Genomic DNA, 23,565 nt, shown 5'->3' with positions numbered 1-23,565 from the left:
TGTGGGGGCTCAGTGCAGGGAAGTGACCCCAGAACATCACTAATAGGGGATAGGGGGACATGTTTTTGTTCTATCCCCTATTAGTGCTGTTCTGGGGTCACGTTCCTGCACTGATCCCCCACAGATCTCTGTATTCTGATCCCTTACAAAGCCTCCAGTGTATAATGCACCTAGGACCCAACTACAAGAGCTGCAGGCACTACAACTCCCAGCATATCCTGAGGGCTGCAGACTGTCAGTACATGCTGGGAGTTGTAGTGCCTGCAGCTGTTGTAGTTGGGTCCTAGGTGCATTATACACTGGATGCTTTGTGGCATATAAGAATACATAGATCTGTGGGGGCTCAGTGCAGGGAAGTGACCCAAGAACATCACTAATAACATCTCCCCCTATCCCCTTTTAGTGATGTTCTGGGGTCACTTCCCTACACTGAGCCCCCACAGATATATGTATTCTGATCTCCCACTAAGCATCCAGTGTATAGGACCCAACTACAACAGCTGCAGGCACTAAAACTCCCAGCATGTACTGACAGTTTGCAGCCCTCAGGATATGCTGGGAGTTGTAGGACAGTGTGGACAGATGTATTGCTGGACCTTCAGGGCTGATGGTTGTCACCCACAGATTGCAGCCACCAGGAGACTCTGCATACAGTGATTTATTAAAGGGTTGTCCTCTCAGAAACTACAACTCCCAGCATACCCTGAGAGCTGAATAAATGGAGGGTGTTCTGAGAGTTTCACTTTGACTGAAAATGTTTTTAAGGAAGGATTTGTCACAGATACAGATGAATCCAGGAAAGCAGCGGCCTGTCGTGTCTCACTGGTTCTATATTGGTGGGCACCAAGGATCATTTCCTCTGGTGGGCCCCAGGTACCCCAGTCCGATACTGGACAGAAGCGGACCCCAAACTAAGACGTCCCCGACCTCCTTCACGTCTGTTTGATGAGAAGAGCGGGCATCAAGCAAAGCGGCACCCCAGTACCCAGCACTACTGAGAGCCGGGGGATGCCGCTCAGTAGTACTGGGTGCTGAGTATTCGGTGCTGGGGTGCCAGCCGTGACGGGGTACACACCATGCATACACCACGATGGGGTGCCTGGGGGGGGGTTCACCTCAGCATGCAAAGTGCCTAGGGCAGCATAAATTCTAAATACGGAGAATACGCGGAGAACTACAGCTACCAGGACACCACTGGGGATGGGGGAGGGCAATTACAGCTACCAGGACACCACTAGGGGTTGACTACAGCCACCAGGGGCATTATTACTATATGGGGGCACAGCAGGGGACATTACTATATGGAGGGCACAGCAGGGGACATTATTACTATATGGAGGCACAGCAGGGAGCAATAGTACTATATGGGGACACAGCAGGAGGCATTATTACTATATGGGGTGTACAGCAGAACCATTATTTATATATGTGGACATAGCAGGGGACATTATTACTATATGGGGACATAGGGACTTTAAAACTATTTGGGGCACAGCAAGGGACATACAGGGGGCAACCCACATACCTACTCACTTTACTGGAAATCACACCAAAAAGTGGAATTAATACTGTTTGGGACCTTATGGGTTGGAAAAAGGGAAGGAAGTTGTTGTAAAAGTGCGGAGCCTAAGATGTTTGTCTGGCAGGTCAAACGGAAACGGAAAGTGACACCTCAGATCAAAGAAGACATCACCTGTAAGTCACTGGATGACATTTCTTTTGTATTTTCTAGAACATTATTTGGTAGGGGTGCCTAGAGTTTATAAAAAAAAAAAAAGTTAGGCTATATTGCTCTAAGCCATAATACCATCACTGCTTCTCGCTAGCAAAAATCATTGGTCACCGGCCATGCATCGCTACGTCAAAAAGTGATGTGCGACTGATGGCTGATCCAGCCTTATCATATGCTCTGTAAGTGAGCGCCAATCTAGCAGAATGGCGCTGCTTACCCAGGATATCAGGCTGTGTATAATGGCACTAACACAGTGGCTAAGAGCACACAGAAAGTGCTGGGTTCTCACATTGCGTTATTAACACAAACACAATGTGAGAACACACCCTGATACTCACCCCTTCCTGCGCCTGTCTCTAGGGCTGTGCATCTTCCTCTGCACTGCAGCCTCTAGTGACCATCACGTGCACAACAGAGGAGGATGCTGAGCCAGGAGCGAGGAGGGATCTGTGTTAAGTCGCCTACAGTAAGCTGACATCTATATAGATCGTGATATTGTTATTTTTTTTTTTGGGGGGGGGGGGCAGCCTCCAACAAAATTGTCGCCCGGGGCCTCCACCAACCTTAATCCGGCCCTGGATACCGTCCTGGCTAAGTTGAGGTCGGTTAACCGACGCCAGTGACGGTATCGGTATTTTTGCGGTATACCGCCCAGCTCTAACCCAGCCTTACTTTACTTTTGCGTAGATGGAAATCTGTTTCATTCTACTTATTGGCAGCAAGGTTACACACTTACTTAAAATAATATCCGGCAGGAGGGAGCTGTGAGGCTGGTTCATTGGCAACGGACCACATCACCACCGACGGGCGGTTTTTATCTCTTCGCACCAGTTCCTCCATAACAACTAAATGATGTTGCAGAGACTTGTTTCCAAAACTCTCACTATATTCAGAACATGTACAAAAGAAGAACAAGACATTTTCAGTCGATCTTTATTCGATTAAAGGGATTGCACAGTTCTTTAACCTTTTTTCACCCGTCTTTGGTGTTCCGTGCAGAGAATCTGCAATGTTTACAGTAGTAGCAAAGTGGACGGGATTTGTAAAACCACAACCACACACTGCACAGAAATCCATTTGACTTTAATGGGGAAGTCGAAATCTGCCATAAAAATCACAGATGCTGAAGCAGACTTATACCAAATCCCCACAAAATTCACAACTGCAAGGCTGAAATACAAGGGGGGGGGGGGGGGGGGTAATTCATCATGCCGTGCACCAGGCGCAGATGGCAAAAAGCTGATTTTAAATTTTTGCAGCTTTTTGTCATCTGCGGTGCTGAGCGTGGCCTCCTATAATACCTATTTTTATCACAATTTACACCTGCGTGCAGGGAGGGTGTATAATCTAGTCTAGTCTGCCACCTAGTGGCCAATATGACACAGTGTCCTGGCCTCAGACAGAACTAAGGCCACAATCACAAAAAATGTCTGCTGAAGAATTCCTTCAATGCAAGCCCCACAATTTTCAATGCGGATATGCTCTGCAGTTCACCCTTTAGATAGCAGCACACATTTTTTTGAAAATGTAAATTATGATGGAATATATTATGTCACCTTCCCTGAGCTTCTTCCACAATAATGTGCACTGGAAATTCAGGATGCAGATTGGCTCCATCAAAGTGAACGCTCCAAAAACTGGCTAAAATACTGACAGAAATACTGTGTGTGCACATAGCCTAACTCTGGGTGAGTGCCTACTTCCTTTACCTTATATTGTGGATTTGGACTGCTCTCAATATTAATGGTGCACCCCCGAGCTTCTCTGGCGTTCTATCAGCATTCCTAGCCGTGGGGTAGTCTGCCAGTATCAGTGACTGACTAATGTGTACCAGTGTCAGATGATGCTTCTATAACCATATTATAAATCACATTTTTAAAGAGCAATTTTGCTATAGTCTGAAACTTACAGTCTAATATCTAAATAAATGAGCAGTGCTGAAAGTGCCATGAAAGTGGTATTCCAGCATTTTAAACCAATTGATATATTGTTGGGGCTGTAGAAAAAAGAAAGCAAACGATACTTACCTACCACTTCGCCTACTTTTAGGCCTCCGCTGTTCCTGTCTTCTGTCCGCTTCTGAGACAACAGGTCCCAGCAGAACGCCCCCTGTGATCCTTTAAAGGGGTACTCTAGCAAAAACTATATATTTTTTATCAACTGGTGTCAGAAAGTTCCAGAGAATTGTCATTTACTTCTATAAACAAATCTCAAGTGTACCAGAACGTATCAGCTGCTGTATGTCCTGCAGGAAGTGGTATGCTCTCATCAGTCTGGAAAGCAGGAGAGGTTTTCTATGATGATTTGCTGCTGCTCTGGACAGTTCCTGACATGGAAAGAGGTGACAGCAAAGAGCACTGTGTCATACTGGAAAGAAAACACCACTTCCTGCAGGACATACAGCAGCTAGTAAGTACTGGAAGTCATTTACAAATCTTTGGCACTTTCTGACACCGCTTGATTTAATACAATTTTTTTTCCTTGCAGTACCCCTTTAAAGGGGTTATCCAGGCTTACAAAAACATGGTTAATTACTTCCAGAAACAGCGCCTTGCCTGTCTTCTGTTTGAGTCTGGGTTTTGCAGCCCATTTCTGCAATACCACACACAATCTGTTTTTGGAAATCCTTTTTTTTTTTTTTTTTTTTTTTTAATCCTGGATAACTCCTTTAAGGCTTTAAGGTCATCACAATGCATACATATTTAAATTCCTCTACAGTAGACCATTTACTGGCTATCATGCGGTAAAATAGCAATAAACAATGTTAAGAAGCGTTCCTTACCTCTCTCTTATGCCAACTCCTGGACATTCATCGATGACCACAATGCCATATTTATCGCATAGGTCCATGATCTCTTCAGCATATGGGTAATGGCTAGTGCGAAATGAGTTGGCCCCCAGCCACTTTAACAGGTTAAAATCCTTCACAATTGAAGACCAGTCCAGACCTTTTCCTCTAATCTGTTAAAAGCAAATTAACAATTCCAGGCAGATATAAATCTGGATCTCAGTTGCAAGCCTCCCCATGCATATCAAGGCAGCGCTCTGCAATGACGCCATTATTATGACAGCAATATTTATGAGCATGGCGAGCGGATCAGTAGTCCTACACCCAGTGCCCTGAAGCTCCTAATTTACATAAACTAGAGATTTAACGAAAATTACATTGAGGATGAAGGTAAGAAAACGACTTTCATTCTCAGTGTCCATTGCTATATGGGAACATAACAGCAGGTGACAGTCTTCTAACCTGCTTTAAATTTTTCTTTTAAGATCTTCTAAATGAGGAGAAAGACAGTATCCTAGATGTATAAACAAATAAACAAAAGCAGATACACTTATTAAATGCAGTGTTAATAGTAAAAGGGTTTTTGGGCACTGTATCCTCAGAATAGACCATCAATGTCTCAACCGCACATCTTCCTGTGTGAATGGCAATGTGCAGCTGATAGCAATACATTTAAAGCGTAAATGTCATTTTACAGAAATCAATAAATATCAATAGTACAAGCGATTTTAAGAAACTCTGGAACAGGTTTTATTAAGCAAAAGAGCTTCCTTTTGTACTAAAAAAGCTGTTTTCCTACTCCCCCCACCCAAGAAGAGGCAGGATTTCCATGTATACTATGCTCTATGGAGAGGGGGTGAGTGAGCAGGGAGAGGAGAAAAAAAGGCTGTACAAAAATTAGGTAGTAAACAGTGAAGCCCTGCTGGGGGTTAATCTGCCTGATCCATCCGTGGGACAGCAATTGTGACTGTATATATTATCTATTTATTTATTTTCTGATTTGTGTTTTCTCACTTTATTGTATATTTATTTCCTTTTTTCAGGATACTGTTTTGTTTCACATTTTTTTATATATGCACTTGGTGGCACTTAATAATAGGGTCAGATAGTTTACATACATTTTTTTTGCACTATATTATAATCATATTTGTTTATTTATTTTTGCTGTCTCTGTATTATCATGTGGGGTGGACCAGTTTTTCACTGTGCCTTATTGGGGCCAGTGGTAGGATCATGTGTGTGTGTTTTTAAAGGTTTTTAATCTTGTGTCTTGTTTGGATTGGATTTAAATAAAGAATATTTACTATATTGTGAAGGTGCAGACCTTGTTTTTCTAGATCTATTTCTTTTCTTGTATACCATGGTAGTTTCTGGGTCTGGATAGGACTAGCACTCCGGTACTATTGCATGTGGTGCCCGCCTTATATGTGCAGTGAAGCCCTGCTCTCACCCCATTACTCTGTCCATACCTATGTGGATGATCCACCCTAACTGGTGGCCCCAAGTGGTTGGCAGTCCCTTCGCTGACGTGCATGGGGCTTACACTATGCATGGAACATTAGACAACCTGGGTCACTAACAGACAGGCATGACAGGGACAAAATAAGAAAGACAATAGTCAAGGTACAAGCCAGACATCACAACCAGAGACAGAACATGTAATAGGCACAGCAGGGCCGTCTTAAAGTGAACCAATCAGCCCGTTTGGGCTGATATGGTTCCCTTGAGCATTGTATAAAGCACCTGGAGCGGCCCGGCACGTACCGGCCGCAGCCGCAGCAGGTGCTTTATAACGGAGAAAATGACTTTTATTCCCCGGCTCGTGACTAGATACGAGCGGGGTAGTAGTCATGGTGGGCGGCTCCCCGCTTGTATCTAGTCACTGTGCTCTGACAGGCAGAGAGGTCTGTTACTGGCCTCTTTGCCTGTCAATCATCCCGCCGAGCGCGCTGACAGACAGAGCGCAGTGACTAGATACGAGCGGGGAGCCACCCACCATGACTACTACCCCGCTCGTATCTAGTCACGAGCCGGGGAATAAAAGTCATTTTCTCCGTTATAAAGCACCTGCTGCGGCCGCGGCCGGTATTTGCCGGGGCCGCTCCAGGTGCTTTATACAATGATCCAGGGAACCATATCAGCCCAAACGGGCTGATTGGTTCCCTTTGACAGCATTATGGGCCCCTGGGCAGAGGTGCGAATTGCATTTCATGATAGAGGCTGCAGGACACTTCCGTCACAGGCAGTCTCTCTGTACCCCGCTGGCTGTGCCCAGAGGATGACGGGAGTGCGCGCTGCCGGAAGACATCAGCTGCTGGGGCCGGCGGACGGGTGAGTTCCTGGACCGCCCGCCCCTTCTATCGCCGCTTAGCTGAGCCAATCAGAAGCCCAGGAAAGTGCTGCTCATTGCACTTTCCTGGGCTTCTGATCGGCTCAGCTGAGCGGCGATAGAAGGGGCGGGCTGGGCGGGCGGAGGGGGTCGTTCAGGGCCGCTCACTATGCATATGCATAGTGAGCGGCAATAGAGGGGGCGGGCGGGACGGCTTCCTTGCGGTGCTCGGCACTGCTTGGTAGACCGTATTCACTTTATAGGACGCACTTAGTTTTTCCTCCCCTTTTGAGAGGGAAAAAAAGTGCGTCTTATAAAGCGAAAAATACGGGTATGTCACAGCGGGCAGGGGCCCCCTAGGACACAAGGGCCCCCGGTCAGCCGTCTACCATGCCCAATGGGTAAGACGGCCCTGGGTTACAGCCAAACTATGAGAGTAACATCAAGTCTAAACGGCAGGAAAACAACAGCCAGGGAACAATACAGTCAGGATCCACGGAAAGACCTATCACAGGAAGATGTGGTAAGCAGCTGCCTGTAGGGCATCAGAAACAGCATGGAACACAGGCACCAAGCCGATTTACCCAGTGTCCCTACCTTTTAATTGGACAACCAGCTCTGCCACCTGCCCTCAGCCTCAATGTCACCTGGGTAGGTCAGTGGATCAGGAGTCCTTGCAGTGCCACCTGGAGGACGGACTCACCAGGGGAGCGTAAGCAGGTAAGTGCCTGACACATACATTCTTTCAATTATGAACAGGCAAAGTCTACTGATCATTATACTTACATCATAGTCTTCGTGCTTGTTCACCCCATGGAAGTAGAAAGGTTTCCCATTGATGAGGAACTGCTGACCCGATACACGGACTGTTCTTATCCCAACAGGTAAGGTGTAAACATCCTCACATACGCCACTGTCTGTATCCGCTTTAATTCTCACCTGAAGAACACCAAGAATTTCTTAACAACAATCATGGATCTTGGATGAATCAGCATGAGGTGAACAACACCAACATACTTGAAGCTTTGTTTTTCTTTACACAGACAAGAACACCTAAAAATTTTTGTAAAATCTGCTGCACATTTTTTTTAAACATTTCCTTTTGAAATCAAATGAACACTTTTTTTTTTTTTTTTGGGGGGGGGGGGGGGGTTGCGCTGTTTGGTCTTGTGAGCAGCACCAAACTCTGCAGGGGGAAACAGGAGTACACCAGAGGAGCATAGTGAGGTAAGAATACCATGTTTTTTATGTTCTAGGGCAGCAGTGTATAAAAAGTCTTCTATAGCCAAAGAACCCCTTTAAATTTGCCACCATAAGCTGGGAACTAGCACATTCCTACAATTTGTTGTACAATGCCGCCACCCGGTGGTGATACTTCGTACTGTTATTATGGTTAAGGCTGGTACAGCTGTCTCAGTACAGTCACATAGAGCTTCAACTGTTTCCACGCTCATTGAATTATAATGAATTATGATACAGGAAGTCCTGTAGGAGTTTAAGATTTCAGTCTATGATATACAGCGAGCTTACAGACCATATAATACAGACTGAACAAACGTGTGCATCTGGCCTTAAAATGATCGTAGTGGTTTTCCTTACTTCAAAGGAATATAGATATCCAGGGTTTTCATTCATTAAATAAGGCCACCAAAAATTTGCATTGGCTACTTTCAGCTGTCCTACGGCACCCAAAGCAGTGGCTACGTCTTGACCATCTTGACAACGCAAGGTAACAGCTACGGAGTAGTATTCTGAACCAACCACAGATACTTCATACATTACCAATCCTGGTGGAAGGGAAAGAAAAGAGGAAAAAAATCCCACTCAATTATTGGTGTAAGGTATTGTGAATAAAGAAATCCTACATAAACCATTTGGCTTAAACCTTCTTAAGGGTATGTTCACACGTACAGGATCTACTGCAGGTATAAGTGTAAGGGAGGAGAGGTGATGGTTGTCTTAGCTGACGATACAACACAGAGCAAATGCATAACATGTACTGGATTACTATTGTTCTGTTTCATGCCCATGGACACATTGATTTCCTATAACACAGCAGCTACAGCCGCAGAGGTATCTGTTCCCTTTTCCTCTGATTTTATACTGGGATAAGCAGCATCTCTTTTCTCAAAATCCTAATAGAATATTATTGCATAAGTTATTGCATGTTATATTAGGGTATGTGCACACTACGGAAATGCTACGGATTTTATGTCACATTTGCGTAGTGTGCTCTTACCCTTACATAGGTCTCCCATAAAAACACAACTTCTCAAATTGTGGGTACTGAGTCGCTTTAAATAAAAAAATGGATCAATACACATCTGGGTTTTTTTAGTGTACAAAAAATGTGGTTGACAGATGCATTTTGATATTTAAAAATAAATAAATAATGGATATCAATGGAAAAACTGATCCTGATAGTGTGAACCTGTGAGCTGCCAAACAGGTATGAGGTCTATGCACAAACCAATAGCTGGTCTTAAAGGGAACCAATCACCTAAAAAACGTCTGTAACGCTATGGGAATGTGCTGTAGCAGCACCCAGCACACTTCCCAAACCTGCTTTTACACCCACCTCCCTGGAATTCACACCCTGAAAACTTACTTTATAAACTTGGCGTCCTGTATGTAAATTTCCCCCAAGTAGTCATCTGGGCGGTGAGCTGCGGCAAGTAGTCACTGTCCCCTGGGCGTTCCGGAGCGTTAATCACGCCCTTCTGGGCGTGATTAGCCTGCATAATTGTGGCGACGTCACCGAGAGGAGTGCTGTCCCTAATGTCGGCACGCCTACGTTCTTGCTGTGCCGCACTTGCGCAGTGCAATGGGTCCACTCCGCACCGTACTGCGCAGGTGCAGAAAGCCTCAAACTCATTGCTGGAGATCCGGCAATGAGTTTTAGGCTATTTTGCACCTGTGCAGTACGGCACGGATCGGACTTGCTGTACTGTGCATGAGCGGCGCAGTAAGGACGTAGGCATGCTGGCGTTGGGGACAGCGCGCCTCTTGGTTATGTCGCCACAATTATGCAGGCTAATCACGCCCAGAAGGGCGTGATTAACGCTCCGAAACGCCCAGGGGACAGTGACTACTTGCCGCAGGTCACCGCCCAGATGACAACTTGGGGGCAATTTACATACAGGGCTTCAAGTTTGTAAAGTAAGTTTTCAGGTTGTACATTCCAGTGAGGTGGGTGTAAAAGCATGTTTGGGAAGAGTGCTGGGTGCTGCTACAGCACATTACCATAGCGTTACAGACGTTTTTTTAAGAGATTGGTTCCCTTTAAGGTAGCCAAACTCCTTCAATAGTTGTCAGCTAAAGCTCTGGCGTCTGGCAGTAAAATTCTGTCAGTGGAGGCTTGGGAGACCCAATACAATTTATACTGTCAGGATCGGCCTACATCACTATAAAGTGTATGGGGACCTTTAGGGTAATGTAACCCGTACTGCATAAAGCATATATTTCACCACAGATAACAAGCAATGATGGGGATCCTTTAGATTTAAAATAAAGATACATTAATTTGTGTGTGCTTTTAGTAATAGTTGTTACCTATTGTAATTTGACTGTGACGATAATGAGAAGATTGCTCAAAATCACCTCTACGGAACATAAAGTGTCAGGGTTCAGCTTAAGGGGTAGCTTCACACGTACCGTAACGCAGCTGAATTTCTGCTGCGAATCCGCGGCGGATTTGACTAAAATGAATGAACACAGCATTAAATCCCCACTGTAAAATCCACTGCTGTGTGAAGCTACCCTTATAGTCTATTTTATATAGATAGTAACTTTGTATTTATCTGCCTCACTCACCTGCAGATCTGCAAGGACACTGTCACTGTCATTTGGAAAAACTTTTGACATGTCATAGAGACATAACAAGCAATTGGAATCCAACAGCCCCCTGGAATGAGCTCTGTGTAGTAGAGGGTGGAGATGTGGATGCACGCTAAGGAAGTGAAGAGGATGCAACAGCATCTGATAGGAGCAAAGTACAACTTTACAGGCTATATCTAGTGTTACATACCATCGGACGCACCCCGCAGTGGTCTGTTTTCTAATCGGACGTCCCTTCGTGTTATTTTCGCCTGAATAGCTATATGCAAATCTTGTCAGTTGTGCACAGGATGCGAGCCCAGAAAGAGCAGTTTAAAGCTATCTCCTCCCTCAGGCCCGATGGTGCGTGTGTCCTCTTCTCCCCACCCAACCTATCAGCGTGGCCCCATCTCAGCTCGTCATCAGAGCCGCCATGGCTGGACTGGAGACGGGACTAAGGAGAAGAGGATGCACGCATCATTGGGGCTGGAGGAAGAGAAAGCTTTGAACTGCTCTTCCTCGGCTTAACTTCTGCACAACTGACCAGATTTGCATACAGCTATTTAGACGAAAATAACGCGAACAAGACGCGACAGACTAGAAAATGGACTGTGGCAGGTGATTCTGCAAAGCAGCACACATACGATGGTATATAACACTTGCTATAGCATGTTAAGTGGTACATTCACTTTAAATAAGCTTTATCGCATATCTGGGACTAACAACAGATGGTCTTTCTGTATGATTGATAAAGACCCACTGTTAGTCAAAACGTCGCTGTTTGTCCCGAATATGTAATAAAGCTTATTTACAAACTACTACTCCTATTGGATGCTGCTGAATCCTCTTCACATTATATCATAGAGACATATCAAAAGTTTTTTGATCAGACCGGGTCTGAGTGTTCACACCCTGACCAACCACAAGAATGAGCCGGGAGAAGACGGCGCTGCAGCACAGTCCGCTCCCCGCTCAGTGTCAGTGATATCAGTCGGTCTCCATAGACAATCAGTCGCAGCCCGACTGATCACATGACTCAACTAATGGGGCACACAACGATGACATAAAAACTCACTCACCTGTGCTGTCACTTATGTCAGTAACAATGGTGATATCATCAATGTAAACTGAGGGTGTTGTATAAAGAACCACAGGGCGATGGATGCCGGCATAATTAAAGAAATCAAACTCTATATTCTGTACAAAATATCCTTTGGGATATCTATGTAGAAAAAGAAGACTTCATTATGAGTTATGTAATTAAGAGCGTTGATCTATAAAGAATACATATAGTAATTTTAGTAGTTCCGTTTTTGCAGTGCTGCGTAGTGAGAGTGTAAGTGTGGGGGAGGGATGCTACCTAGTGTGTGTGTGTGTGTGTGTGTATGTGGAGGATGCTGCCTAGTGTGTGTGTGTGTGTGTGTGTGTGTTTGGGGGGGGGGGGGGGGAATGCTGCCTAGTGTGTGTGTGTGTGTGTGTGTGTGTGTTTGGGGGGGGGGGGGGGGAATGCTGCCTAGTGTGTGGGGGGGGGGGGTGCTGCCTTGTGTGTGTGTTGGGGGGGTGGATGCTGTCTAGTGTGTGTGTGTGTGTGTGTGGGGGGGGATGCTGCCTTGTGTGTGTGTGTTGGGGGGGGGATGCTGTCTAGAGTGTGTGTGTGCGGGGGGGGGGATGCTGCCTTGTGTGTGTGTTGGGGGGGGGGATGCTGTCTAGAGTGTGTGTGTGCGGGGGGGGGGGATGCTGCCTTGTGTGTGTGTTGGGGGGGGGATGCTGTCTAGTGTGTGTGTGGGGGGGGGGGGGATGCTGCCTAGTGTGTGTGTTGAGGGGGGATGCTGTCTAGTGTGTGGTGTGTGTGTGTGTGGGGTAGGGAATGTGGGATATCTGCATCATCTGTGTGTGAGAGGGGGATATAAACTATATGGGGACTGCTGCACAAGGGGCCTTTACAATACAAGGGCACAGAAGGGGCCTATATTTAATGCAGGCAAAGAGGAAGACAATGCTATATGGGTGCACAAAGAGGGCATATGGGCACAGAGGGGGACCTATTTATTGTATGTGCTGAAGCAAGGATCCTAAAATGTTTCGCTGTCAGATTCTGCAGAGTTGTGGCTTGGGCCAAATGGAAAAGAAAAGTGAGCAACTATCAGAGAAGATGTCACCTGTGAGTCACTGGATATGTCACTATTTCAAATACTATGGCCTGTATGGGTCCATTTGCACAGAAAGATTATCTGACAGATTATCTGCCAAAGATTTGAAGCCAAAGCCAGAAGTGGATTTGAAAAGAGGAGAAATCTCAGGGCTTCCTTTATGACCTGATCTCTGTTTATAGTCTGTTTCTGGCTTTGGCTTCAAATCTTTGGCAGATAATCTTTCTGTGTAAATGGATCCTTAGTCCATCTGTTTAAAAAAGTTAAATAAGGGCTTATTCCCTTGTATCCCCTTATATTGCAGATGCTAAGGATGGGGAAGTCCTGTAGTGGAGTGTTTCCTTGCCTAGCATCATGTATCAATATCATGCTGGGAGTGGAGAAACTGCTTGAATCTCTGCGTCTTAATCACTACAGTGCTGCAGATATTCAAACAGTTTCTCTGCTCCCAGCATGATATTGATACATGATGCTAGGCAAGGAAACACACCACTACAGGACTTCCCCCATCCTTAGCATCTGCAATATAAGGGCATACAAGGGAATAAGCCCTAATTAAATACATAAATAAACATACATATGTGTATACATAAATAATGTCAGTGCAGAGATCTCCGTGATCTCCCCCATGAGTTTTGTCACAAGCAGTGCATGAGGAGCAGGGCAGGCGGTACTACAAGTTAGGAGCAGGTACGACATGTTTAAAAATGAAAGTAAAAGTCAAATAATCATATTACTAAAGTAAAGCAGGGAAGCTGGGCCCCTTAAATAAAAAAAACAAACAAAAACATACAATGTGAAGTTGTAGACTACACCTCCCAGCATGCCCTGACAACCGTAAACCTTCAGGAACTGCTAAGAGTTATAGTTCTCCCTACAAAATAAAAAAATATATATATATATATTTTGTATGGAGAACACTAACTCCCAGCAGTTCCTGAACGGTATAGCTGTCAGGGTATGCTGTGAGGTGTATTTCACAATCTTTAGGGGTTGGATGTTACATAATCTGGGGTATTCATTTTACACAAATAAAAAATGTAACACCCAACCCCTAACAAGGGGGAAGGGGGAAGAAGGAAGAAGGAGAAGAATACTGCTGTCAACTTTGTGTGGTAGTAAAGAATTTCCGAGCACTCTAAAATTTTCTTGCTCAGACGGCACATTTAATTTTGACAGCTGGTCATATAATTATAGTGCAGAATGCAGTTAAAAAGATTGTCCACAGGATAGGGGAGACGTAAGAGATGGGTGGGTTCAGTCTCCATATTGGGCCCCAGGCTTCAGCTGTGGGTACGGCACGTGACCCACGGCTCTATCCATTCCTATGGAGCCTAATACCGCACTTTCCAGCTTACTTGGCCCTTTCTGGTGGCTCCATAGGAATGAATACAGTTGCGGGTCACGTGCTGTACCTGCGGCTGTAATTATAAGAAAGAAGCTGGGGGCAAAATACGGAGATCGGCGGGGGGTATGGAGGCCAGAACTCCCGTGATCTCTTATTTCTCCCCTATCTAGTGGTTAGCGCAAAAGTTAGTTGTTCCCGAACAACCTCTTTAAAGCATAATATGGTTAGTGAAATTGTGGTATAAATCTCACTAAATAAGTTGTGGTAAAGATATATATACACACATATACATACACACACACACACACACACACACTGGAATGGCAACCAATGATGTTTGGGCCCTGCCAGGGCCTTCTTCAACGTCGCAGTGGGAGATCCGCTAAAGTGTTCCCGATGTGTGCTGTGCCGCATTTATATGATAAACTGTCTGAATAAATCATACCATTTGAGCAAGAAAATTCTAGAGCGCTTGGAAAACTTTTAGCTTTGGCTGTCCAGGCATGATGGGAGTTGTAGTTTTGCAACAGCTGGAGGACGGAAGGTTCCCTACCCCTAGTCTATAAGCTACTTCTCATGTACACAGAAGAGTATTTAGGAGGCGCCTCAGAGGGCAGTGTGGTCATATGGCTGCTGGGGGTCCAGACGTCAGAGACCACCAGAAGACAGGTGAAGGGGAAATGTGATTATACAACCTGTCTGACAGATGAACACCTGACTGACTGGCCGCTGCCTTAAGTGCAGTACCAGGTTTTACAAGGAAATGTCAAACCTGTTGCTTTTTAGAGCCTCCCTGCATTGTTATGTGGAACATTTTACACTTGTTTCCTGTGTTATATCTGATCTACAGTTTGGCAATCGTGTGTTGTTATCTGAGGAGGAGACTGTACATGTTTTTCTCCACACCATACCCGTATTTTGACACCCACCATACACTGACAATTCCTACAAATGTGGTCTGGATGGGCCATTCTATAACTGGATCATTTATTAAAGCTTACATTCACCATAAAGAGCACTGTATTTTACAAACTGCTTCCTACAGTAATACCAATACTCAGCAGTGACAAGGCTGTGGTGTAGTCCAGGTACTTACCGGGTGGGGTCGTTCATGAACTGGATGGATCCCGGGGGTAAGGAGTTTAGAGTGAGGGTATTATTTACAGCAATGGTGATTCGGCAGGGAACAGTTCCTAAACAACTTTTTAGAACATTTGATACGTTTGCTTCAAAGGGTAAGTGTCCGCCCTCATGTTGTGTTACTTGAACACCATTAACCCACTGCAAAAAAAAGGCGCATTAATATACGGCCAAAGAAAAAAAAAGGCAAACGTTACAAAAAAACTGGAAGCCTTCCTTATTCAGTCACTCAATTTATTCCCGTTTGTAATGTAATGCTCGGCGGACAATGCAATTTACTTTAGGTGCAGAAATGCATCTGCAAGATCATATACAGAATAGTCTCCAAGAGATTTATCATACATTCATCTGGCGTACGTGGGCACCTGGTTTGCACATATGCACGGGTGCACCGCCTGCTCTACTGAAAAGAAATGAGTCGGGGAGCTGTTCTGGAGAGCCCAATGACAAACACAGTTTGAAGGCCTTAGGGCCCTATTACACGGGACGATTATTGTGCAAAAAAATCGTTAAATCGTTCGTATTTAAACGATAATCGTTCTGTGTAATTGCAGGAAACAATCGAAAAAACGTTCGTATGCCGTTTATCGTTGATTTAGATCTGAACCTAAAATTATGGTTAATCGTTCACTGTAATTCCACATTCATTCGCTCAAGTTCCGCGTTTTTTTACTAATCGTTCAGTGTAATTGCACATTGTTCATTGTTTTGTTGGGATCAGAAGGAGTAAACGATTATAGTAACGATCGCAACTAACGATTATCGTTCTGTGTAATATGGGGAACGATTTCAGGTTAACGATAAACAATCTCGTTTCCGATCGTTTATCATTAGTCGTTAAAAAATCGTTCAGTGTAATAGGACCCTTAAAGTGCCCTTTTAGTATGTTATACTCACCACAATGGAGAAATAGTGGGCACTACCAACCCGCAGGACTATTCTGTTAGAAGCCGAGTCCTCCAACCAGCGACTGGGCAACCAGACTTCTTTTTCGTACCAGACCCATCCAATAAAATCTCTTAAGCCCATGTCCTGAGTGATATCATTGTAGCTGGCAGGTACTGGCATATCGATAACAGGGCCAGTCTGCGGAGTGAAACATACACATTGCATAGAATATAGTGTATAGAATAGGTATATTACTGTGCATAGAATATATTGTGTATAGAATAGGTATATTACTGTGCATAGAATATAATAAAGTGTATAGAATAGGTATAATATGTATAGAATATAATATTGTGTATAGAATAGGTATAATATGTATAGAATATAATATTGTGTATAGAATAGGTATAATATGTATAGAATAGGTATAATATTGTGTATAGAATATAATATTGTGTATATAATAGGTATAATATTGTGTATAGAATATAATATTGTGTATATAATAGGTATAATATTGTGTATAGAATAGGTATAATACGGTGTATAGAATAGGTATAATATTGTGTATAGAATATAATATTGTGCATAGAATAGGTATAATACTGTGTATAGAATATAATACTATGTATAGAATAGGTTGTGTATAGAATATGTATAATATTGTGCATAGAATAGGTATAATATTGTGTATATAATATAATACTATGTATAGAATAGGTATAATATTGTGTATAGAATAGGTATAATATTGTGTATAGAATATGTATAATATTGTGCATAGAATAGGTATAATATTGTGTACAGAGAACTAGGTACAGGAGGGGGCCAGGGGAGTTGGCACCGCCAGAGGCTTCAGTCACATTATGCGTCAGCGCACTCACCTCCCGCAGCGGCCGCTTATACCACTGCTGCTGGAATCCCCGGTCCCTGGAGGGAGAGTTATCCGCCCGGAAAGCCCAGACCCCGCTCAGCTCCTTCAGCTCCCGGGTGGGGGTCTCCCTGGGGTATAACAGGCCCCCGCTCAGCGCATGGCTGAGGCCGGTGCCCAGGAGCAGTACAGTCCAGCAGCCCCACTGTGCACACATTGCGGCAGGTACCGCACAGTCCTCTCCCCGAGCTGCAGACAGGAACGACTCCTGGGATAACTGGGGCTGGTCACATGACTCGCTGCGTCACGTGATAGAGGAAGCGGGTGGTGCGATTCCGGAGCCTGGATGGTGTGATGAGGCGGCTGGTGCCGCATGCTGCATAGTCTGCTCTGTGTATAGGGAAGGGACTGAGGAAAGGGTGCTTATTATTATTATTACTATTATTATTATTATTAATTTATTTTTTATATTTTTTCATTTGCAGACTGGAGGCATGAGAACTAGTAACACAAAGAGAAAGGAGCCCCCTCCCCAAGCCTGCTCACTGCTGGGAGAGGACACAGGGAAGGGAGACCCCCTACTGCTGGGGGAGGACACAGGGAAGGGAGACCCCCTACTGCTGGGGGAGGACACAGGGAAGGGAGCCCCCCCTTACTGCTGCGGGAGGACACAGGGAAGGGAGACCCCCTACTGCTGGGGGAGGACACAGGGAAGGGAGCCCCCCTACTGCTGGGGGAGGACACAGGGAAGGGAGACCCCCTACTGCTGGGAGAGGACACAGGGAAGGGAGACCCCCTACTGCTGGGGGAGGACACAGGGAAGGGAGACCCCCTACTGCTGGGGGAGGACACAGGGAAGGGAGACCCCCTACTGCTGGGGGAGGACACAGGGAAGGGAGACCCCCTACTGCTGGGGGAGGACACAGGGAAGGGAGCCCCCCCTTACTGCTGCGGGAGGACACAGGGAAGGGAGACCCCCTACTGCTGGGGGAGGACACAGGGAAGGGAGCCCCCCTACTGCTGGGGGAGGACACAGGGAAGGGAGCCCCCCTACTGCTGGGGGAGGACACAGGGAAGGGAGACCCCCTACTGCTGGGAGAGGACACAGGGAAGGGAGACCCCCTACTGCTGGGGGAGGACACAGGGAAGGGAGACCCCCTACTGCTGGGGGAGGACACAGGGAAGGGAGACCCCCTACTGCTGGGGGAGGACACAGGGAAGGGAGACCCCCTACTGCTGGGGGAGGACACAGGGAAGGGAGACCCCCTACTGCTGGGGGAGGACACAGGGAAGGGAGACCCTTTACTGCTGCCCCCCCCCCCTTACTGCTGGGGGAGGACACAGGGAAGGGAGACCCCCTACTGCTGGGTAAGGGAGCCCCCCCCCCTTACTGCTGGTGGAGGACACAGGGAAGGGAGACCCCCTACTGCTGGGGGAGGACACAGGGAAGGGAGACCCCCTACTGCTGGGTAAGGGAGCCCCCCCTTACTGCTGGGGGAGGACACAGGGAAGGGAGACCCCTACTGCTGGGGGAGGACACAGGGAAGGGAGACCCCCTACTGCTGGGTAAGGGAGCCCCCCCTTACTGCTGGGGGAGGACACAGGGAAGGGAGACCCCTACTGCTGGGGGAGGACACAGGGAAGGGAGACCCCCTACTGCTGCGGGAGGACACAGGGAAGGGAGACCCCCTACTGCTGGGGGAGGACACAGGGAAGGGAGACCCCCTACTGCTGGGGGAGGACACAGGGAAGGGAGCCCCCTTACTGCTGGGGGAGGACACAGGGAAGGGAGACCCCCTACTGCTGGGGGAGGACACAGGGAAGGGAGACCCCCTACTGCTGCGGGAGGACACAGGGAAGGGAGACCCCCTACTGCTGGGGGAGGACACAGGGAAGGGAGACCCCCTACTGCTGCGGGAGGACACAGGGAAGGGAGACCCCCTACTGCTGGGGGAGGACACAGGGAAGGGAGACCCCCTACTGCTGGGGGAGGACACAGGGAAGGGAGCCCCCTTACTGCTGGGGGAGGACACAGGGAAGGGAGACCCCCTACTGCTGGGGGAGGACACAGGGAAGGGAGACCCCCTACTGCTGCGGGAGGACACAGGGAAGGGAGACCCCCTACTGCTGGGTAAGGGAGCCCCCCCTTACTGCTGCGGGAGGACACAGGGAAGGGAGACCCCCTACTGCTGCGGGAGGACACAGGGAAGGGAGACCCCCTACTGCTGGGTAAGGGAGCCCCCCCTTACTGCTGGGGGAGGACACAGGGAAGGGAGACCCCCTACTGCTGGGTAAGGGGGCCCCCCCTTACTGCTGGGGGAGGACACAGGGAAGGGAGCCCCCCCTTACTGCTGGGAGAGGACACAGGGAAGGGAGACCCCCTACTGCTGGGAGAGGACACAGGGAAGGGAGAAAAAATTAGTGAGGATAAATTATTATAATAAAAGTACCTGAGTATGATAGGATAGTGATCCTCTAGTTGAGCGGGATACCCGTGTGGAAAAGAGTCCATACACTGGTGCTGCAATCCAATCTGCTGTTTATTTTAAACAATACACTCGGTACACTTCAGCTCACAGGCTGATCCACACACCCAAGCGTCCACCTGGTGTCCTGCGGACGTTTCGGAGGATAGGCTCCTCCTTCCTCATGCGCATGAGGAAGGAGGAGCCTATCCTCCGAAACGTCCGCAGGACACCAGGTGGACGCTTGGGTGTGTGGATCAGCCTGTGAGCTGAAGTGTACCGAGTGTATTGTTTAAAATAAACAGCAGATTGGATTGCAGCACCAGTGTATGGACTCTTTTCCACACGGGTATCCCGCTCAACTAGAGGATCACTATCCTATCATACTCAGGTACTTTTATTATAATAATTTATCCTCACTAATTTTTTCTGACAGTTGCATTGGAGGGTCAGTGGAGACCCATTAGTGAGTTATTTAGCCTGGAGGCTTTCTGTGCTATAATTTTCTATCTCGTACACAGGGAAGGGAGACCCCCTACTGCTGGGTAAGGGAGCCCCCCCCTTACTGCTGGGAGAGGAGACAGGGAAGGGAGCCCCCCTTAGGTACGTGTTACACATGATTATTGTTTGGAAAATTGTTGATCGTTGGGATTTAAACAATAATCGTTACATGTAATAGCCGAAAACAATTAAACAACCAACGAGAAATCGATGGTTTTATAGAATCTGGACCTATTTTCATTGTTGATCGTTCAAACATCGTTTGGTGTAATAACACGTCGTTCGATTGTTCCCAGGTCTGTCAGCCAGGAAAGGACGAGCGCAAGAACGACCGTACGTAGCGATCATCGTCCTGTGTAATAGGGTGAACGATTTAAGATAGTTGGTCATAGCGGTCGTTTGAATGTTAATCAATGAAAAATCGTCTAGTGTAATACCTCCCCCCCATACTAACTGCTGGGAGAGGACACAGCGAAGGAAGCCCCCCTTACTCACTGCTGGGGAAGGGGAAAGGAGCCCCCTATCTGAATACATTAAAAAATGAAGTTGGTTAAAAAAAAAAAAAAAAAAAAGTGCCCTAGAATTAGTGTTTTCTGCTCACTTTGCATCCCATAAAACATGGAATAAAAAGCAAAAAAAAAAACAAACCTCACATGGACCCATTTTAACATGATATAATGACATGGAGGCACCAAAGTGTAATTTGGACCGGGCACCATGTATCTTTCCTTCAGTCTGGTCCCTTGCTAGTACAGTTAGTGAGCTCATGCGTCTAGCCCTGGTTGTGATGAAATATTCTCTGAAATGTTCTAGAATAAATCCAGTAACAATGAAGGTTTCACCTGAGTTTCCCCCGGTGTAATCACATTGTATTCTTGAAAATGCTGACTTTTCAGAATGACTGGTTTCCTGCAGAGATGTTGGTTATTTCCTGGTAGGAAGGCTGCCAAGTAACCTTTGTTTCTTCGGCTGTTAGGCAGGGGTAACACATACATTTTGTTGTGTGACAGATTCAGTGACCTCATTGATATGTTTGATGTAAGTCGCATGAATATTTAATAAAAGTTGTTCTTATGTGTGAAACAATGGCCCGGATTTATCATCTAAGTTCTAAGACATACAGTGGTACCTTGGTTTCAGCGTAACTTGGATTGAGAGCATTTTGCAAGAAGAGCTCACAGTGTTTCAAAATTGTTACTTGATTTAAGAGCATCGCTTTGGTTTAAAGGCAACCAATCACCTAAAAAACGCCTGTTATACTATGGAAATGTTCTGTAGGAGCACCCAGCATACTTCCCAGACAAGCGTTTACACCCCCCTCCCTCCCTGGAACGTACAACCCGAAAACTTACTTTATATACTTGGCGTGCTGTATGTAAATTGCCCCCAAGTAGTCATCTGGGCGGTGAGCCACCAGCAAGGAGTCACCGTCCCCTAAGCGTGCCATAGCGGTGATCAAGCCCCTCTGGGCGTGATTAGACTGTATAATTGTGGTGATGTCACTGTGAGCCGCGCCGCCCCTCATATTGGCGCGCCTATGTTCTTGCTGCGCCACACTTGTGCAGTACAGCGGGTCCACTCCGCGCCATACTGCACAGGTGCAGCATAGCCTCAAACTCATTGCTGGAGATCCGGGAATGAGTTCAAGGCTATTCTGCACCTGTGCAGCACGGACAGGACCCGCTGTACTGCACTTGTGCAGCACAGTAAGGATGTAGGTGTGCTGACGTTAAGGGCGGCGCGCCTCTCAGTGACATCACCACAATTATGCAGTCTAATCACACCCAGAGGGGCATGATTACTGCTCCAGAACGCCCAGGGGACAGTAAGTTACATACAGGGCGCCAAGTTTATAAAGTAAGTTTTCGGGTTGTACATTCTGGGGGGTGGGGGGTGTAAAAGCATGTTTGGGAAGTGTGCTGGGTGCTGCGTTTTTTTAAATGATTGGTTGCCTTTAAGAGCTCCCTGTACTAGGTGGGAGGATGAGTTGGGAGGGGCATTGCCTGCATAGCGGAGTCTACAGCACTGTACTCTGACCCAGGAAGTCTCCCTCACCTTCGAAATGAGTGGATCCCCTTCAGGCTGGGGCTTGCATCAGAGGACAGGACTGTGGAGGTAATCTCTTCATAGCTGTAACCCCTCTCTCCCAGGACAGAGAGTGCTGCATGTATGTGCCCACATCTGCCCTGCTCATTCCTTTATGCTCCCTGCAGTCTCTGTTCGCTCTTGTGTTTCCCATCCTCTCTATTACTAGAAACATAGAAGATTGTCGGCAGAAGGAAACCACTGGGTCCATCTAGTCTGCCCTTTTAGTATTTCCCTTCTTATTATCTTAGGACAGATATATGTTTATCCCAGGCAGGTTTACATTCTGTTATTGTAGATTTACCAACCACATCTGCTGGAAGTTTGTTCCAAGTATCTACTACTCTTTCAGTAAAATAATATTTTCTCACGTTGCTTCTGATCTTTCTCCCAGATAACCTCTCACTGTGTCCTCTTGTTCTTGAGCTCAGTTTTTTTTTTAACTAAAAAACACTTCCCTCCTGAACCTTATTTAGTCCTTTAACATACGTAAAGGTTTCCATCATGTCCCCCCTTTCCCTTCTTTCCTCCAGACTGTACAGATTCAAATCATTAAGGGCCACATGTATCATCCGGCGGACGGATGATTTTTGGCGGAAAGTGCCGATTTGCGTATTATTTTATACGCAAATGGCCGATTTGCGAATAAAATAATCGCAAATCGGCACTTTCCGCCGAGTACGCCAGGGGGCGGAAAGTAGGCGGGAAGTGGGCGGAACGGAGGGCGCGGACTCAGAGTCCGCGCGATTTATCATCCGTTCCGCCCAATTCTACGCCGAAAACCTACTCCAGTCCTCAGCTGGCGTAGGTTTTCGGCGGTGCGCACCGGCGCGCACAGGATTTATGTACAGGCAGTCCGCCTCTACATAAATCCCCGTACCGCCGGAGCTGCGGGGGCATTTTTAAGTCCGGCGTAAAAAACGCCGGACTTAATAAATGCCTCCCTAAGTCTTTCCTGATATGATTTATGCCTCACACCCTCCACCATTTTGTTACTGTACACCATACTGACTGGGCTTGTAGGATCCAGTTATTCCCTGCTTAAAGGAGATGTCTGGCGGGGAAGTAAAAAATCATTACGAGCAGGGGGTGGGGGAAATAAAAGTCATGTTATAGTCATCTGACTTAGTGCCCGCACAGAGCCGCCTCCCGCTCCTGGACCCCATGAGTTCCCTGCTGGCTACACCACGAACCGGCTGACGGATGCCCCGCTCAGCCAGTCAGTGACTGGGGCTGCAGTCACTGATTGGCTGAGCCGGATAAATTCCAACACTCTGTGCCGTAGAACCTGGGTCATGATGTACCTGGAACCGGAGAGAAGATGAGAGCCGTTGGGGTACGGGAGCTCTGTGATACAGCGTGCAAAGTTTACTTTCATCTGAAATCAGCACCTTGGATCATTGATCAACAGTCCAGTTCTTCTTTTCCTCGGCCCAGATAACACGCTTCTGG

General features: G+C 46.7%; 1 protein-coding gene across 1 annotated transcript in view; it reads right to left on the bottom strand.

Moving 5' to 3' along the window:
- GUSB (glucuronidase beta) overlaps positions 1 to 17,357 on the bottom strand; it is a 43,171-nt gene extending 25,814 nt beyond the window's left edge. Inside the window, exons 1-8 of the mRNA XM_069972494.1 lie at positions 17,076 to 17,357; positions 16,201 to 16,389; positions 15,260 to 15,444; positions 11,745 to 11,887; positions 8,449 to 8,636; positions 7,636 to 7,788; positions 4,515 to 4,693; positions 2,469 to 2,615 (exon numbers count right to left, since the gene is read on the bottom strand). Of these exons, the coding sequence (XP_069828595.1) occupies positions 2,469 to 2,615; positions 4,515 to 4,693; positions 7,636 to 7,788; positions 8,449 to 8,636; positions 11,745 to 11,887; positions 15,260 to 15,444; positions 16,201 to 16,389; positions 17,076 to 17,279 (1,388 nt within the window). The 5' untranslated portion in view covers positions 17,280 to 17,357. The remainder of the gene's footprint in view (positions 1 to 2,468; positions 2,616 to 4,514; positions 4,694 to 7,635; positions 7,789 to 8,448; positions 8,637 to 11,744; positions 11,888 to 15,259; positions 15,445 to 16,200; positions 16,390 to 17,075) is intronic.
- Between the last annotated feature and the right edge of the window lie 6,208 nt (positions 17,358 to 23,565).

This window comes from Dendropsophus ebraccatus, chromosome 5, assembly GCF_027789765.1.
Source record: "Dendropsophus ebraccatus isolate aDenEbr1 chromosome 5, aDenEbr1.pat, whole genome shotgun sequence".
NCBI lineage: Eukaryota > Metazoa > Chordata > Amphibia > Anura > Hylidae > Dendropsophus > Dendropsophus ebraccatus.
This window is presented reverse-complemented; position numbering and strand designations above follow the sequence as displayed.